Here is an 18396-nt window from a genome sequence, read left to right on the forward strand (position 1 = left end):
GTGTGAGCCATTTTTTTACTTTAAAATAAATAAATACTCCAATATAAAAGAGTATAAGGACCTAGCCCGGTATGTTTAGGATCGGGTTAGGACCTAGCCCGGTTTGTTTAAACAGTCATGAGTTGGGTTGTTCAAATTTTTTATATATTTGAATTTGATTTGTGTATAATATTATTTTATTTGTCATTCGATCTGACTTGAGTTTAGACAAATTCTAATATCATGTGCGTGGACGCATACATATATATATAATTATTAATTTTATTAAATAAAATAAGAATTTATATATATATATATATATATATATATATATATATAGAATTTATGATCTAAGTGAATATAAAAAATAAAGATAAAAAACTTGATGCCAAATATACTTGCTCTGATGTTAATCAACATTAAAATGATATTGTTTGTCATCATTATAAATGAATTGTGAATTTAATCACTATATTTCAATTTAATCAATTCTAATCCACATATTTTTAAAATTTAAAATTTTAGTCTTATTCTAAATAATACATAGATAGTATATATGATTAAATTACAAAGACAAAAAGTTTATTAAATTAAGAAATAAAATAGAAATTATAATTTATGCATAATACAACGATTATTAATTCATTTTACTACTATTGTTTGATTTAAGATCGAAATATCAAAATATAAAAAATAAAAAAATCAAATAAATATTTAATCCACAACATCAGTATAGGACAAATAGAAATATTTAATCTAAAATTAACAAATCAGGGGCGTTTGGATGGAGAATGTGAGATTCTCATGAGAATAAAATCCACATTCCTCCGTTTGGTTAGCCCGGGAATCCCATTCCCGGTAATGTAAGATTACCAATAGTGGATTTTTTTGGTATATTACCGGGAATGTCATTATCTCCCTTTCCTTAGGTATTGTTGAATTATCGGTGTTTTGAACTAAAATGCCCTTAATTTTTTTTCTTCAAAAATATCATTCTTCTGTCATTGAATAATAAAAATTCTACGAATGTTAAATTACAAATTTATCCTTAAACTATTTTAGATTTACAAAAAAAATCTATAATTAAAATTTTATATGAAGTTCAGGGGTTAAAATAAATTTTTACCCTTTCATTAAACATTTTTATATTTTTAATTTTGTAAAAAAATTATATGAATTTTATGAATTTAATTTTTTTTAAAAAAATATATAAATATTTTTCAACTTGTTAAAAAAACAAATATATAATGACAATTTGATTAAATATACATTTCAATAGTCTTTTATTCCTTTAACCACACATGACAATCTTACATTCCTGCTAAATCAACCAAACACAAAATACAACATTCTTAATAATCATATTCCCTATAATATTACATTCTCACTAGTAATCTTACATTCCGTGAACCAAACTTACCCTCAGAGTTCGTAGTTGAGGCCGCACTACAAATGGTTCTGCCAGACCTCAAGTTTTGTGTGGCTACAGTGACCGACGGAGACAGCTGGCTCCGGTGGTGTCGGCCATTATCATCCAACTTACCAATAATTTGAAACCTATTCCTAACCGGTTGAAAAAAACTTTTCATATTTACTGTTCCGTACTCCCATACCTTAATAAAATATTGATTAATTGAAAAAAATCTTAATTTAACTGATATTATTATTATTACAATAAATTAAAGGATATTATAAATTTAATAAATAAATATTAGACTAATTCAATATTGATATTATTGTTAAAATTTGCTTTTGAAAATACGATTGTATTTCTTTGTTTCCAAAAACACCTAGCACTCTACTCCTTGATTTGGTATAAAGTATATACATTTTCTAAAAGTTCTTTTGATGACAAAGACCCTTTGTCAAAAAGTGCTTTTTGGACGGTAAAAAGCAATACTAAAAAAGTGCTTTTTGGACGGTAAAAAGCATAAATACATCTCATAGCACAAAAAAAAATTAATTGAAAAAAGGATATTCATATTAGATGCCTACTTTTTAATTAGAATACTTGTATAATACATCAGTTAAAAAAAGGTTATATTAAAAATTCTAAGTCTCACAATTTAATTTCAAAAACTCATCTATTCAAAAGTGAAATAAAAAATTCAACTCTGAAAAATCAATTTTGATTTGAGAAACCCTAAAATCCTTTAAAATTATTACTAACTTACAGAACTCGTTTCATCAATGACGGAATCAATTCTTTTAACAGACATTAACTAAGAAACATTAAAATGGTTGCCTAATAAAAGATTAGACACCTACTTTGACCAAAAGAATTTCAAGCACCATAGTCAAAGACGTATATATCGACAATTCATCATCAAGCATAAATGAGGGGACAAAGAGAATGAAGAGAAACATGCATAGTCAATATGGTAAAACAACAAAGCACCATAAAATATCAAGCGTATAGTTCAATGAAAGCATATTACAAACCTTATGCTTAGGAAATATCTCAATCAGTTCCCTTATTGTCTAGAAAAACAATTAAGAAAGTGTGCATACGAGACCTCGCAGCAATTAGAAAGCTAGAAAGATTCAACTTGGAACAAATAACCAGTGAATTACTAAAATTGAGGCCTGGTCTACTAAAAGATGAGTAATTGAAGGCGAAAGTAGGACCGAACGACTTCTTCATACAAAAACAACCAGAGAAGTGAAACACTACCATGAAGATTAGCGACTTCAGGCTTGTTTCTCTTCTTCGTGTTTGGGAGCTTCTTTGATCTCGTCAGTCCCATCATCCTACAATAGATAAAAGAACATATTAGTAGTTAAAATAATAATTACAAAATAAGGTATACAAAAGGCAAAACATAAAGGTCAAAAAGAAAAAGAAATGTGTGGGGTCTGACCTGCATATCCGAGGTCCACAAAGTGAGGTTATCACGGAGAAGTTGCATTATCAAAGTGCTGTCCTTGTATGAATCCTCTCCAAGAGTATCCAGCTCCGCAATGGCTTCATCAAAAGCCTGAGGAAAGAAACAAAAGATGTTGACAAATAGTTATTGGAGACGAGTTAGAATAAGATGAATATAAAGACTAAGGTTTTAGAATAAGATTTGTAACACAAATCAAAACGCACCACAAAAGCTCACCAACGTTTTAGAATAAGAAGAATATAAAGACTAAGGTTTTGCATGGTAGGAAGGATGGAAATTTGTTAATCAAATGGTTAAAATTCATAACTACTTTCTTACTTTGTAGCTTAACCAATAGATTAAAAAATTTCCATCCTTCATACCAAACAGAGCCTAAACTAAAATTCTGAAGTCCCATTATCCTACCTGTTTTGCAAGAGTGCATGCACGATCGGGAGAGTTCAAGATCTCATAGTAGAAGACAGAAAAGTTCAAAGCCAATCCTAATCTGATAGGATGAGTTGGGGCCAGCTCAGCAGTTGCGATGTCCTACAAAGAATACAGAACAAAAGGATGCAGATAACATTGCAAAGGAGCCCAGATTATGGACAAAACACAAGTCATAATCACTTTAGCAATGGTAAATATCTTCTATTCAAATGTAAAAGTGTGCATATGCAAATAATAATAATAAAACTTCAGATCCAAATTGATTGCGAACTTTAAAGAAAAGAAAATAGCAGTCAAATGGTCTACATAAACAGAAATTGCATCGATTTGGGACCTGAACAGAAAAGGCTCAATAAAGCGAAGAGTTAATAGTATTATTTCCCTATGATAACTGAACTAACACAAAACACCAAAATTATTTTGAATTTTAGATCGTTGGGGGCTAAGTAAAGGGCATAACACAATTTATCTTGGCTTTAACAAGAAATTCAGCTATGCACATTACACATGAGTGATAGGTTTAAATTTATATAGTGCTTTTTATGCTTCTTTCTCGTAGATTTAAATTATGAGCTTCGTTGATTTTATACGACCTTTCTTGTACAACACCAAGAAGAATTTTAATTTAATTTGGACATTTAAGATATTCATCATATATTAATCAAACCCTAGAAATAAAGCAAATCAAAGCAAAGAAATGCGCAAGACCGAAAAGTAAATGATGAAATAACCCCGAACCTGAGCAGATTTATAGGCAGCGAGCGTGTTCTCAGCAGCCACTTTCCGGTCATCGCCAGTCTTGAACTCAGCCAAGTATCTATAGTAATCTCCCTTCATCTTCAGGTAAAAAACCTTGGAATCACCGGTCCCGGCGGCCGGAACGAGCTTCTCCTCGAGGAGCTTCAGGATTCCGGCGCAAATCTCGGACAATTCCGCCTCGATCTTGGCCCTGTAGTCACGGATGATGGCGACGTTATCCGTGTTTCCGCGTCCTTCCTCCTTCTGCTCGATGGAGGAAACGATCCGCCAGGAGGCACGACGGGCGCCGATCACGTTCTTGTACGCTACGGAGAGGAGATTCCGCTCCTCGACGGTGAGTTCGTCGGGGGCGGGGACGGCGGACACGACGTTCTCCATGAACTTGACCATCTCCTCGTAGCGCTCGGCCTGCTCGGCGAGTTTCGCCAGGTAGACGTTCTCGTCACGTGCGGAAGGGGTGGCCATGGATTTTTTGGTTCAGAGATTTTGGTTGGAAAAATGAAATCGAAATGATTTGAGAGATTTTTTTCAGTTGGGGAGAAATGAGAGTTGGTTCCAGTTCCGATGTAACCAAAGGGACTTTATTGGAATTTTATGAAAATAAAAGGGAAAGTATACCAAAAGTCATTGAGCTATACTCAAGTAATTGTTTTAGATACTAAATTTTTAAAAATCACAAAATGATCATTAAATTTATTGAATTATTATAAAATGATCATTATAATTATTAAAATTTATCAAATTATTAAATAATTATTAAATTTATCATAATTATAATATTTTAATGATTATTTTGTATCTCTTAAAAGTTCAATGGTAAAAAATGATTCTTTGAACATAACTCAATGACGTCGGATGTACTTTACACTACAAAGTTAATAATTTATGATCTAGAACGGAATAATTTATCTGACATCCTAAATCACAACTCATATTACAAATCGGTCCTTAAACTTTAAAATGTTGGGAAAAATAGTCTTTTTCTAAAAAAATTATGGCACACTGCCTTCTCTCTTAACATGTTAGACTCAAACTAGTTAATGCTACGGTAGGTACATACTTGTATATCATTTGATCCATGTATTTTATAAATAATTCATGTCAAATTCGAATTGACATTCAATGCATAAAACTAATAATGATTTGAGAAATTATAATATTGATACTTCTGACAAATTAATTAGAGCATTCCGAAACTTTGGGACTAATTTAAAATTTGGAAGGCAAGAAGGTCCGTAAAGCTCCAAAAATCCAGAGGTTGGCAACGCCATTGACATTCCAGAGGAAACATGCAGAATTGCAGAGAAGGATAATTGCAAAGGTCAAGGCAGTGGCAGCTAAGTACCAGAAAACTGCTTGCCATGAGGTTGAAGGAGCAGCGGGAGTGCCACGGTGAAAGTTTAGCAAAGAGGAGGTCCAAGATATCTGCCGCTTCTATGTCTTCCGTTCCTGCTTATATTGCTTTCGAAGTTCGGATACACGACAGTGTCGTCTTTACTTCTTGTAGTGTTATATGCTGACCGGTTTGCCTAGTATTCTAGCTGAAACCAGCCCTGCGGTCATTGCAGCTCCAAATAAAGCATGCAATCTCACACAGTAATATTTTGCCATGAAGATCTTCCCTTTGTCCTGCAAGAAATAATTACAATCACTCTTTTCTATTGCATCTTTGAGGTAATCTTCGTTACCGACATCGAGGATGAGTTGACATGCAAGTTTACAGCTTACCTCGTGGTTCTCTTCGACAAAGTTAACTACCAGTTTTCCTATAGGTAAGGTCAGGGCACAGAGAATCTGATAAAACCGAAGACAAACAAGACAGTTGCAATAAGCTTATTGATGAACCATGAACTATTTTTAGTATCAGATAGATTAAATGCATTTCCTTAAACAGACGTTAACTTTTTACTTACAATGCAAGTTATTGGAAGAGTTCTAAATAGACCGAGAGCAAATAAAAAAGAATAGAGTGTGAAGACCGCTCCTTTCACAACCATTGAACCTCTCTCAGTGCCCATCTTTACCTGTGATCGGAGTAGTAAAAAAAATATTCCTTTTCTGCCTCTGCGACGAAGAAAAGACTACAAGAGTAGATTAAGTATACGTACCAAAGGTGACATTTTCCCGACGGCTATATCTTCTTCAACCTGACATAAACAGCATCCATGTCATTCATATAAAACCTAGGGTGAAAATGTGAATAACATAAAAGAGTTGAAAAGATCGAGAAATATTAACCTGATGAAAATGGCTACAAAACAGAATAAGGGTAGTTGTCAAGCCTACGAGTAGTGATGCTGAAAGAACCATGCGTGTCCAGGGGAGGAAGATTGTCCCACTGCCAAAAATACCCGAAATTAATGTATTGAAGGAATACAAAACTGCAATCTAGAAATTCTGAACTAGTTTTCAGTGAACAACCTTGTGCTGCCGAGCAACAGGTAGAAAGCAGTGGTAGCAAACGGGCCAAAAGCTGCAAAGCACAAAGGCTCTCCCAATCCTTGGTAACTTAACCGGAATGGTGGGCACTGCAATGGATTCCAAAGCTAAGTATGCATTACAATCACATAAATCTGGATAGAAGTGATCGCTGAAAAAACATTACTCCTACTGTAGATGAATGACATGTCGTGCCTGATACACTCATCATGCATACCCGTCACACGATAAAAATAGTTGCAAATTGTTTGTATCAATTCCAATTAGATTCACTCTACCTGATATGCATAACCACAAAAGATTGCACAAGTGAGTAGGATCAATGAACTCATGCTTCCTGCATCTAAAGAGACCCAAGACAGACCGATAAAGCCAAGTGCAATCGACAAGTATGCAGCAATAAGGGGTTCTGAGCGGCTTTCCCGAGCACAATACAGAATAGTGTCTTTTTCATCAGATGGCTGGAAAAGCTAGTGGAAATAAAACAAAAGAAACAAACATTTGCAATAAGCAAAGAATCAAGTTACCTGCCAACCAAATTTACTACCGATTCCTTTTTGTTCTTGTCTGCTCCGGTATCAAAATCGTAGACATCATTGCTGCACATGCACAAAACATAAATATTCTAATTAGCAGCCTAAAGATTGCTCCGGTAATTTGTTTGTAACCTCTGTAACTCACCTTAGATTGAGCCAAGTAATGATAAGAACTGAAGAAACCAAGAGCACGATATAACGCCTAGCCGAAAACAAGCCTGTCTGCAAATAAGCAGCTGCACCACCTACCTGCTCAAAATATTAACAAATAATGCAGAAAAAGTTATTGCAAAGATTGAACAAACGCACATTAGTGAATTATCGAACGTAGAAGTAAAAGATATTGGCTGATGCTTTAGATACTTATGTTTGAGATTGCACTAGAACTGAGGGGTCGATTAGATTCTGTATCTAGAGGCTTGAGCATTATCTAATATCATCAATCATAGTATTACCGTTAGAAAATCCATACCTTGTCCTACATGATATGCAGCTGTTTCTATTAGTTACACAATAACGCCCGATTGCTTTAAACACGAGAAAGTTTCATCGGTATGATCTCGGTGTATATTAGAAGCCTATGTAAAACTAATTAATAGATGGATTATCCAGACATAAACAATTCTTTATGTCGAAACTTCCATGTGTCAAAGTAACTCACAGTCAAAGGAACCAGAGCAACCGAGTAAATCGGCAACTTAACCGCCCTCCATATCAAGGTTGCTTTAGAAACATCATTGTGCTCTTGGCAGGTGCCATCTGAAATGTCCGATGTAATGCTGGGAACTGTATGTTGTTGGTGGTGCAGGCACCTGGTTTTTACTCTTCCGATTCGGGAATAAGTTTGATCATCAAAACTGAAATGCAATGAACCTCTGAAAGTTTTTTGAGACCTGAGGGAAAAACCTAATTCAAGACTAAACCGAATTCAAGAGACTCAGACTGTTCGAACCCACAAGAACTATGACTATGAACAATGTCGCATCATTGTAAGTGAAAATAGCATCATTATAAGCGAAAACAAAAACCCACCTGGTAAAGCAACAATGCTTGACGAAGTATTCATGGTGTGTCGCTCCACCTGACGCCAAGCACGAGGAGGCAGGCGTAGTCGTCGTCAATGGCTGCAACATATCTCAATCTCAATGACCAAGAGAATACAGTTAGCTATCCCATCAGCAGGAATACAGGAAACTAACAATGGAATACACAAAGATTGAGGAAAAAGAAAGAAGACGAACACACCAGCGACTTAGGAGTTCATTTTTGGTAGTGTTACTTCGGTTGTCTGGGTATGGTTTGAAAAATCAAAAGAAAACCGACACAATCTTCGATCATAATCTTATCTATTAAAATAGGTAAAAGTACATTTCAAGGCATCTTAGTTTTAAAATTTGACAAATGTATCCTTCCAAATAGGAAGAGCAACACTATCGTGTCGATTTTAAAAGTGAGTACCTAACACTTTCAGTTTTATATAGGTGTAAATATACAAAAGGTGCATAATCTATGCCTATTTTTTTAGTTTTAGTGTGTAACGTTTATTTTTTTTTAGTTTGGTGTTTAACGTTTTATTCCGTTACTCAAAATAGCTCAAGCCGTGACAGACCGTTAATTTTGTCCGTTAAGTGACATGTGTCACAATATGATAATTTAAAAATTATATAAAAAATAAAAAAAATAAAATTATATATATTTTTAAAAAAGAAAACACAAATTTTGAAATAACCTGAAAACTTTGAAAACCTTTATTTCAACCCCAAAACCAAGCCGACCGCCGCCCTTTTCCGCCGATGAAGCTCCACCCGACCCCACATCCCTAGTGATCAAAACCCCCATGAAATCATGACTGATCAACAGCCGATCGACAACGAATTGATGTTTTATACCCCGCGAACCCTAAGATAAAAATCACAATCACAAGCGATTTCGATGGTCAATCGACGACAACTACTGTAACTTATAACTAGGAAGATGACAAAGACAACGTCGGCGAAGGTGGCGTTGGTTGTGGCCGAAAAGGGCGGCGACTGCGGATTAATGTTAGGATTTGAGAATTTTAGGGATTTTGAGACTTTTTGTAATTTAAAAGAAATAAGGGGTTTTTTAAAATAAATATAATAATATTTTTAATATTTTTAAAAAAATAAATTTCAAAATTACGAGATTGTGACCCGTGTCACTTAACGGGGAAAACTAACGGTCCGTCATGACTTGACCCATTTTGAGTAATAGAATGGAACGTTAGGCACCAAACTGAAACGAAATAAATGTTAAGCACTAAACTGAAAAAACAGACATAAATTGGACGCATTTTTTATACTTAAGCCTTTTATATAGTATAAATTAATATAATAATAAATTTACTTATTTTATCAATTTGATATTTCTTATGTATTATACTATCTAGAAAGTCATCAATTAATAATTTTTAAATAGTATGTAATTATATCTTATAAATCAAATATATATATATATATATAATTACAAAAAGATATTATTATTTATTAATATCTTAGTAATTATATTTTTATAATAATTTAACAGTATTCAAATACATTATAAATGTGTTAAATATAAATATATTAATAATTTATAATGTATATATATATATATATTCAATTTAAACGATTCTACAAAATTATTAAAAATATCCTCAGGTAATTGGACGTTTTCGCTTAGACGCGTAATTTGTTTGTTTTCATATTTTAAGTTGGTAGATAGGACTTCACATGAAATGAGACATATTGTAAATTATTTGAATTTAATTTAATTAAAGTTTAATCAATATTTAAATTAAACGACAATATTCGGGCTAGACTTAGTTTTTTAATGAACTAAACTTAGCTACACTAATTGCAACTGCCTTGGTTTTGGACTTGGTTCCTAAAGTTTTGAATGTGAGTGTGATGAAAGATTTCTGTCCAATCTCCTGTTGCTCTACAAAGTTGTCCAATCTCCTGCCTTGGTTTTGGACCTTTGGTTCCTAAAGTTTTGAATGCGAGTGTGATGAAAGATTTCTGTCCAATCTCCTGTTGCTCTACAAAGTTGTTAAGAGGATTATTGTAGGGAGACTTTCAGCCGTCTTGCCTAGTATGATCTCCTTTAACCAAACTACATTTGTGAAAGGGCGTAGCATTGTTGACAATACCTTTCTCGCTCAAGAGTTAGTGAAATGTATGCTCGGAAATCTTTCTTCTTCAGATGCGCAATTAAGATCGACCTGCAAAAGGCGTTTGATTCTCTTAATTGTGAATTTATTCTTGGGATCTTATAGTCTTTGGGATTGTCGATGAAATTCAGGGGTTGGATAAAAGCTAGTTTTACTATGTTTAGATTCTTGATTTCCTTGAACTGTAGTCTTGTTGGTTCCTTTAAATGAGCGAGAGGTGTCAGACAGGGGGAGCCCTTATCCCCTTGTCTGTTTATGTTGGGTATGAATATTCTGTCTAAATTGGTATATGTAGCTGCCTCGAATGGAATTGTTGGGTAAAAGTGAAATTTTTATCTCTGGGATTGCTGCAGAACAAGCAAAGGCTATTATGGACTTATCGGGGTTTCGTGTAGGCAAGCTCCATGTTCGGTACCTTGGAGTGCCTCTGGTAATAAAGAAGCCAAGTGAGAAGGACTGTTCTGCTCTCATTGATAAAATCAAAGGCAGGCTTGGGCAGTGGGGAGGTAGGCAACTTAGCGACGCTGGTCGTCTTCAACTCATTCGTACGTTCAGCCTGACAAATTATTAGTGTAGGCAACTGATTCTACCTAAGGCTGTCATGGGGAGGATTGACCAACTTTGTGCTAGATACTTCTGGAAGGGGCAGGACTTGGCTGCGTCGGGGGCTAGGTTATGTTAGGAGAAGATCTGTTCTTTGAAGTATGAAGGAGGGCTAGGGCTTGAGAATATTAAGTGCTGGAATAAAGCTTGCCTGTTCATGCTTGTTCGAAATATGTTGATTGGGGAAGGACCCTTTTGGGTAGCTTAGATTAAGGCTTATGTTTTTAAAGGTGTGGACTATTGGCAAGCTGAGATTACATGCAATGTCAGTTGGGTCTTGAGGAAGCTTCTGGCCTTGCGAGACGAGGCACATATTCTCTCTGCGTTGGCTCCTAATTTACAAGGTTTACTATGCGACAGATTTGGTCTTCTATCAGGGTGGAAGGGGCAAAAGTCCAGTGGCAGAGTACTTTGCGATTCCCTCTTCATGTGTCGAAGCACTCCATCATATGTTGGATGGCTATCTTAGGATGACTCCCAACTAAGGATAGATTGATGAGAATGGACATAGTTATGGATGAACGGGTACTTTTTGTGGTGAATTGGAAACTACTAGGAGTGAGGAGATGTTGTTGCATACTTGATGCTATTGATGATGTAAATAGGAGGTTATGTGGTAGATGGGGTATTCCCCTTTAAGGCATCTTCGTGTTTTGCTGAGGCTTTGTATTCGTTGGGGTGTTCCCTGTGAGGCATCCATTTGCTGGATGCTTTGTGAGTTGTAGTAGATTCTTCTGCTTACTTCGAGTAATATACACAATTTATCTACGCATAAAAAATTAGTTACTTGATATTTGACCCAAAAAACTCGTAAACAAATTGAACAAAATAATATATTAAATTTTTTAATTTTTTAAAATTAAACTATTAATAATATTAATAGTTACATATTATTTTTTTAAAATAATAATATGTTCATTAAACCACATTATTTTTTTAAAATTCATTAAACCACATATGTTCCATGAAAGTTCACTCATGGTGAGAAATTGATGATCAGTTTCCATTTACAGGGAGACTGGGTCCAAACACAAGGCAAGCAAGCAGGAGATATTCTCATCAATGGACGTAAACAATCCTCGGCTAATGCAACATCAGTAAGGAGAGATTAACCATTAATTTTGATTAAAACAGATACCATTTTTTTTCACGCAAATCATATTTACTGCGGTCGTATGTAACCCAAGACGAAGCATTGATTACAACACTGACCGTAAGAGAAGCTGTTTACTACTCGGCTCAGCTCCAGTTGCCCGATACAATGACAAAATCAGAGAAGAAAGAGAGAGCTGAAATGACTAAGAGAAATGGGTTTGCAAGACACCATGGATACTCGGATTGGTGAGTGGGGAGCTAAAGGGCTGAGTGGTGGCCAAAAGAGGAGAGTTAGCATTTGCATTGAGATCCTCACACGCCCCAAGCTTTTGTTCCTTGACGAACCCACCAGTGGACTTGACAGTGCCGCTTCATACTATGTTATGAGCAGAATCAGAAAGACGATAGTCGAAGAACGATCATTGCATCCATTCATCAGCCGAGCTTTGAAGTGTTTCAACTCTTCACCAAACTTTACCTTTTATCTGCAGGCAAAACAGTCTACTTCGGTCCTATTTCTGCAGTAAGTGAAGTATGTTCTCCTTTTCCTAGTATAATAATTCTTACATGTAGAATTGGCAAAAACAAACTAATCCCCCTTGTTCGTCTAAAATATGTAGTTCTTTGCTTTAAATGGATTCCCTTGCCCCAATCTCCATAATCTATCTGCTATCACTTCCTCAAAACCATAAATAAGGATTTTGACAAGGTATCATGTTCTATTTTAGACTCGGATCCAGTAACTCCCTCATCACTCATGGTCTCTTTCCTTTTATTTTTTAAGATTCGAATACTACACTTTATTTAGAGAATATCGAGCTCTTTACTATAATTATTATTTTTCATGAAATATCATAAATGATTTTCTCCTTTAACCAGGATATTGAACTTAGGGTGATTTTGGTTCACATAATGTAAGATTACCGGTGGGAATGTAAGATTACCAGGGAATAAGATTATTGGAAATGTTGAATTTTATGTTTGGTTGGTTTAGCATGAATGTAAGATTATCGTGTTTGGTTAAAGGGATAAAAGATTATTAGAATGTATATTTGACCAAATTATCCTTATTATATATTTGTTTTTTAACAAGTTGGAAAATATTTATATATTTTCTTTAAAAAAATTAAATTCATAAAATTTATATATTTTTTTACAAAATTGAAAATATAAAAACGTTTAATGAAAGGGTAAAATTTTATTTTAACCCCTGAACTTCATATAAAATTTTAATTATAGACTTTTTTTGTAAATCTAAAATAGTTTAAGGATAAATTTGTAATTTAACATTTGTAGAATTTTTATTATTCAATGACAGAATAAGGATATTTTTAAAAGAAAAAAAATTAAGGGTATTTTAGTCCAAAACGCCGGTAATCCAACAATACCTAAGGAAATGGAGGTAATGGCATTCCCGGTAATATACCCCAAAAAATCTACTATTAGTAATAAAACATTACCCGGGAATGAGATTTTCACCCAACCAAACATGGGAATGTGAATTTCATTCCCATCAGAATCCCACGTTAGGAATCCCAACTGAAGAAGTGATTGATATCCTGGTGAAGTCATATAAGTCTTCTGATGTATACCAAATGGTTCAGCAAGAGATAGCTCAGATTTGTAAACGGGTGGTTAATATCAACTAATTTTAGCCTATCGAAAACACATATTTAAAAAACACAGTAAAAAATTACATTTACCAATATTTGATTAAACAATTATTTTAGTTTTTATTTATTTAGATAAAAATCGTTACTTGATTAACATTAAATGATTATTGTTGACAGGACAAGTCTAATGTATCAAAAGTCATGATGTGTCATGTTCTCTATCATTACCATAGACACGTGACAACATTATGTCTTTATATTTGACATGTGACAATGTCATGCCATCACCATCACTATAGACATATGTCATGTGTCATATAATCACTTTAAACACATGATATGAGTCATCTCATTATATTAGGAAGGTTACATGTCTCACATTATTATTTTGGACATATAAGATTTGTCATTGTAGCGATAAACTTGATCGTAGTCAACTAATGATTTCTATCAAAACAGAAAATATTTTACTCCAAAATGAATCGGATCAAAGTGTTATAAAAAAAAGAATATATACCATAATTACTATTTAGTAAAATGCAAGCTATAGAACTATTTTTGCATTATGCGTATCTAAAATGGATAATCGAGAGGCACTAATCTGTGATCAAAGTGTGATTATGGTGTCCGTTAGTGTGGTGGGGCATCGGAGAAAAACAAAAGTCAGGCTACGATCTTCACCAAGTGCCATATCCTTACTAAAAGATCTTTCATTAACATGTCTCGCCATCTTGGCTACTATTGGATGCGTCTAGGTATCTATATTGCATTAACTGGTGCACTGGGCACTGTGTTTCGCCACATCGGAATGGACTATGGATCGATTCGGGTTCGTAAAGGAATACACATGGATTTGATTTCAACACTGCTAAAGTGCTAATCATCAGGCTGATTTCAACAATTTTGAGCCTTTGTTATTGCAGGCTGGAGGTTCACTGATGGTGTTTGTGGCAGCGTTTCCATCTCTCATGGCCATTGGTGGATTCCGTCCTTTTATTGAGGAAATGAAGGTTTGTGATTGTTTCCGATGGTATCATAGGTCCATCAAATTTTTGTGTGTGTGTTCTCTCAGACATTCGAACGCCTGTGAGCACCATTTTTCATCAAGCCCAAACCCATACAAAATAAGACCCAAACCACTTTAACAATTTAACCCAACCGAGACCCAACTAAAAAACCCGACCTAGGGCCCAACCAAGACTAGACACTGATCTAACCTAGCTAGGTAGCGAGCCACCCACTCCCCCAATCAACCTGCACCGTCCAGACACCCAACCAGATTTCACCCTTCCTCTGCCTCAACCCGTGGCCACCATTTTCCCCCAGTCCCAGCAAAGCCAGACATGCACGTCGGCACTGAGCCTCCACTTTTAGATAGATTTTAATATAATCCCCTAATTTAGGAAATAACTCGAGTCGGCCCTCGCGTAAATGCTCAAGGGACCACTTTGGTTATTTGATTTAATAATCGGTTTAAAAATCAACTAGGGTTAATATTAGAACATACACTTTAGGTTTGAGCCTTTATGTCATTTAATTTTTAAAATTTGACACTTTAAGAAAGAAAAAGCCTTCATTTACTTTTAGTTCAATTATAATAAATAAAATTTATTTGATCGCATTTTATTTTTAGCCCTAATGTAATGTTCACGTATTAGGGAATTAATAGTATATCCTCTAGGGAATTAATAGTATATCCTCGCAATCATGCTTAGGGGGTGACTACTGGTGATTCCGAAATAAGTCGACATTATTTTCAAAACTACATCATGTTTTTTTAAAATTAAGGTAATGTTTGGTTATTAGACACAATAGTTGATCTCTCGCGTTTATTCTAGGGGCGAATGTTATCGGCCTTAATAAACGAATATCCTTTTTAACTTTTTGCATTCGTGATGATTTTTAAATTAAATAAAGATCGAACTCAAATTTTTTGATTTTAAATATAAGGTAATCAACTATTTACTAATTTTTGAGCGTTTGTAGGGTGCTAATCATTCCTCACGCGTAACTGACTCCCGAACATGATTTCTAGATTTTCGCAGACCTTAAAACTTGGTATTTTGATAAAAATAAAATGTTTTATTAAAATCACTCAGTTTTTATGGTGTCACAATCGCACCTTAAATGATTGGTGGCGACTTCTCACATTTCGAAATTCATTTCAAAAGAAAAATCTCCCGAGTCGATATCGGTCTTTCCCCGCTCGGGTGAAAAACGGTGTCGACAACGCCAAAGATTAAACGTGCACTATGGAGTGACTGCCTTTGTCATTGGAAACACATTATCTGCTCTGCCATTCCCGGCAATGGTGGCACTTCCTTCCGGGACTTTACAATGGATATCAACACTTCTTCGTCTTCGTAACAGTGTTATTTGCTAGCATGATGTTGGTCGAGAGCTTAATGATGATTGCCGCCAGTTTGGTACCTAATTTCCTGATGGGGATCATAGTAGTTTGTATCATGATAGTAAGATGTTTAGTTTATTCAATGCAATATTTACTAGGATTAGGGGATATAAAATCATTTTACATATTATTGTATGATAAATAAAGTTTTTATCGATTAATTTAAATTATGTAATGTAAAGATCTATTATGATTCATTATAAAAATTATTCTCTTAATTTTTCTATTCATAACATAAGGATTTGAAGTGTTGACTTTATTTAAAGGATCTAACGTTTTATTCCGTTAAATTAACTAGCAGTTAATAATATTTTAATAAACAATTAAAGATGATGAAATATATATATATCATACTCTCTTCAAACTTTATAAATATCATATTAAACCTTAGTTTTAATGACTTTAATGTAGTAGTTAAGAGATTGTTGTTATCTCTCGAAGTCTGGATTCGAACATATAATACTATGTGTTCGCCCCAAAAAAAAATTCTAAAGTTCTAATTATATTAAATATCCACAAATTATAAATATTTATAACACTCCTCGTATATTCATTAATGATAATATATCTCATTAAAAAATTATATAAAAGAATTCTTAATGAGAAAATAGAAAATAAGTAGTGTCGTATCAAATTTTACCAGGAATCTCATTAGGACAAAAACTAGATACATATTTATTGTCCTAATACCAATATACCAAAAAAAAAATATTTTTGGAGTTTATCAAATTTTAAAGTAGACAATACATTAGTGATTAAATTTATCAAATTATTACTTAACGAAATTATAGGACATCTCTATTTTCATCTTTTGTAGATCATTTACAAAGAAAATTTTAATAAAAAAATTATTCATTTAATTCGTTTTAATATATACTCGATGGTAAAAGAATTGTTATTATTTCTTAAGGTCTCATGTTTAAGCTTTATGAATATCAAGATGTGGGCGTTTAATGTTAATTAAAAATTATTTTTTAACATATACTATCTTATATTTATTTTAATTTAAAAAATTAAAAAAAATTAATGTCGTAATTTTAAATCTCAATTATAATTTAAAATCATTTAATAATTTTAGACATCGTATATTATTTCTATCATTATACTGACTTTCAATTTATTTTTTTCCGCTTTTTCGGCCGACACTTTTGATTCATTACAGGTATACATTACACTCATCTTTGATTTTTCAAATGACTCGAAAATTATAATAAAAGAAGAATAAAACTAATGGAGGAGAGGCCAGGGTTAGATAAATAGTCCTTGTAAATGCTATAAATGCTACCTATAAAATGGGGTGTGGAAAACATGGTATCCAACGAGTGTCTTATAATTTCCCATGGATTTGACTTTTGAGTTATGTAAGACCAATGTTTAAAACATTATTCAATGAAATTCATATTTGAATATTTGGTCATTCAAATATTCGATAAAAAAACAATAATTAGTTCATATTTGTATGATAATATTTTGAATAATTTACATGAATCTAGACTCAAACTTTTAATCAAATTTGTAAATGAGTCGAGTTAAACTCGAGTATTGTGAGTTCGACTCGATTTGGAAAGTGTGGAACTGAACTCGATTTGACTTAAAATTTACGAACTTAAAATTGTCAAGCTCAACTCGAACTCGAAATAAAAAATTGAAGATTGACACGACTCGAAATGTTGCGAGCTTAAAATTTTCAAGCTCGAGTTGAAATAAAAAAAATTTGAAGCTCAATTTGAGCTCGAAAAAAATATGAACTCAAAATATTCTCAGACTTAACTCGATTGAAACTCAAACTCGAGCTCGAACTTGAACTATAACTACATGAAAATCTTATATTGTATTATATATATGTGTGTGTGTTAATATCTTTAATAATTTAATTTTAAAAACAAAAAATTTAATGTATTATTTTTTCGAGTTGTTCATGAACTTTTCGAGTCGAGTATGAAGTAGCTCACTTCAGCTCATTAAGAATTAGAGTCGAGTTTGAGTTTTAATCGAATTCATTTAATTTAAGAGATGACCAAATTTTAACGATCTCGAACGACTCACATTTACAACCCTAATTCCAACCCCAACCTCCAAAAACTAACAAACATCATCCATGCCAACCCAATCATAAAAATCTTATTATTTAAACGTGTATAAACCTAATGCACATAATAAAAACCTAAACCACGTAGTTTCAGACACAGTACAACCACGGTGACGTATTCCTTCTTCTTTTTGTATTCGTCGTCGCCGCCCGCGGTGTCACTCTCAGACATCTCCTCCGCCCAAAGTGGAAAGTGGCCACGAGAAACACGATTACCACGAGAAACACGATTATCTTTGCAATGCATACGTAGAGATAGATCGAGAGACATTGACGAAAGCAAATAATCATATATTTTAAATATTTTATAATTTTTATTAAAAATATATTTTATTCCTTAAAATTTTATAATTTCATTCTTTCTTAAAAATTAAATAATTAACC

General features: G+C 33.6%; 2 protein-coding genes and 1 pseudogene across 2 annotated transcripts; 1 reads left to right on the forward strand and 2 right to left on the reverse strand.

Moving 5' to 3' along the window:
* Positions 1–2398: 2398 nt before the first annotated feature.
* On the reverse strand, positions 2399–4606 carry LOC120214935 (14-3-3-like protein). Its single transcript, XM_039212737.1, has 4 exons — positions 4035–4606; positions 3273–3395; positions 2841–2957; positions 2399–2730 (listed from the first exon to the last, which is right to left on the reverse strand). The coding sequence occupies exons 1-4, from the start codon at positions 4518–4520 to the stop codon at positions 2671–2673; spliced, it is 786 nt and encodes a 261-aa protein (XP_039068668.1). The 5' UTR covers positions 4521–4606; the 3' UTR covers positions 2399–2670.
* A 943-nt stretch (positions 4607–5549) lies between these two features.
* Positions 5550–8178, reverse strand: LOC120214825 (2-carboxy-1,4-naphthoquinone phytyltransferase, chloroplastic-like). The gene is made up of 11 exons (XM_039212626.1): positions 8063–8178; positions 7692–7923; positions 7176–7279; positions 7022–7093; positions 6773–6911; positions 6477–6583; positions 6294–6393; positions 6164–6202; positions 5969–6079; positions 5784–5849; positions 5550–5684 (listed from the first exon to the last, which is right to left on the reverse strand). Exons 1-11 carry the CDS (start codon positions 8161–8163, stop codon positions 5565–5567), a joined length of 1191 nt encoding a protein of 396 aa, XP_039068557.1. The 5' UTR covers positions 8164–8178; the 3' UTR covers positions 5550–5564.
* Positions 8179–11763: 3585 nt separating this feature from the next.
* On the forward strand, positions 11764–16027 carry LOC120215039 (annotated as a pseudogene).
* Positions 16028–18396: the final 2369 nt, after the last annotated feature.

This window comes from Hibiscus syriacus, unplaced genomic scaffold (genome assembly GCF_006381635.1).
Source record: "Hibiscus syriacus cultivar Baekdansim isolate YM2019G1 unplaced genomic scaffold, ASM638163v2 tig00110109_pilon, whole genome shotgun sequence".
NCBI lineage: Eukaryota > Viridiplantae > Streptophyta > Magnoliopsida > Malvales > Malvaceae > Hibiscus > Hibiscus syriacus.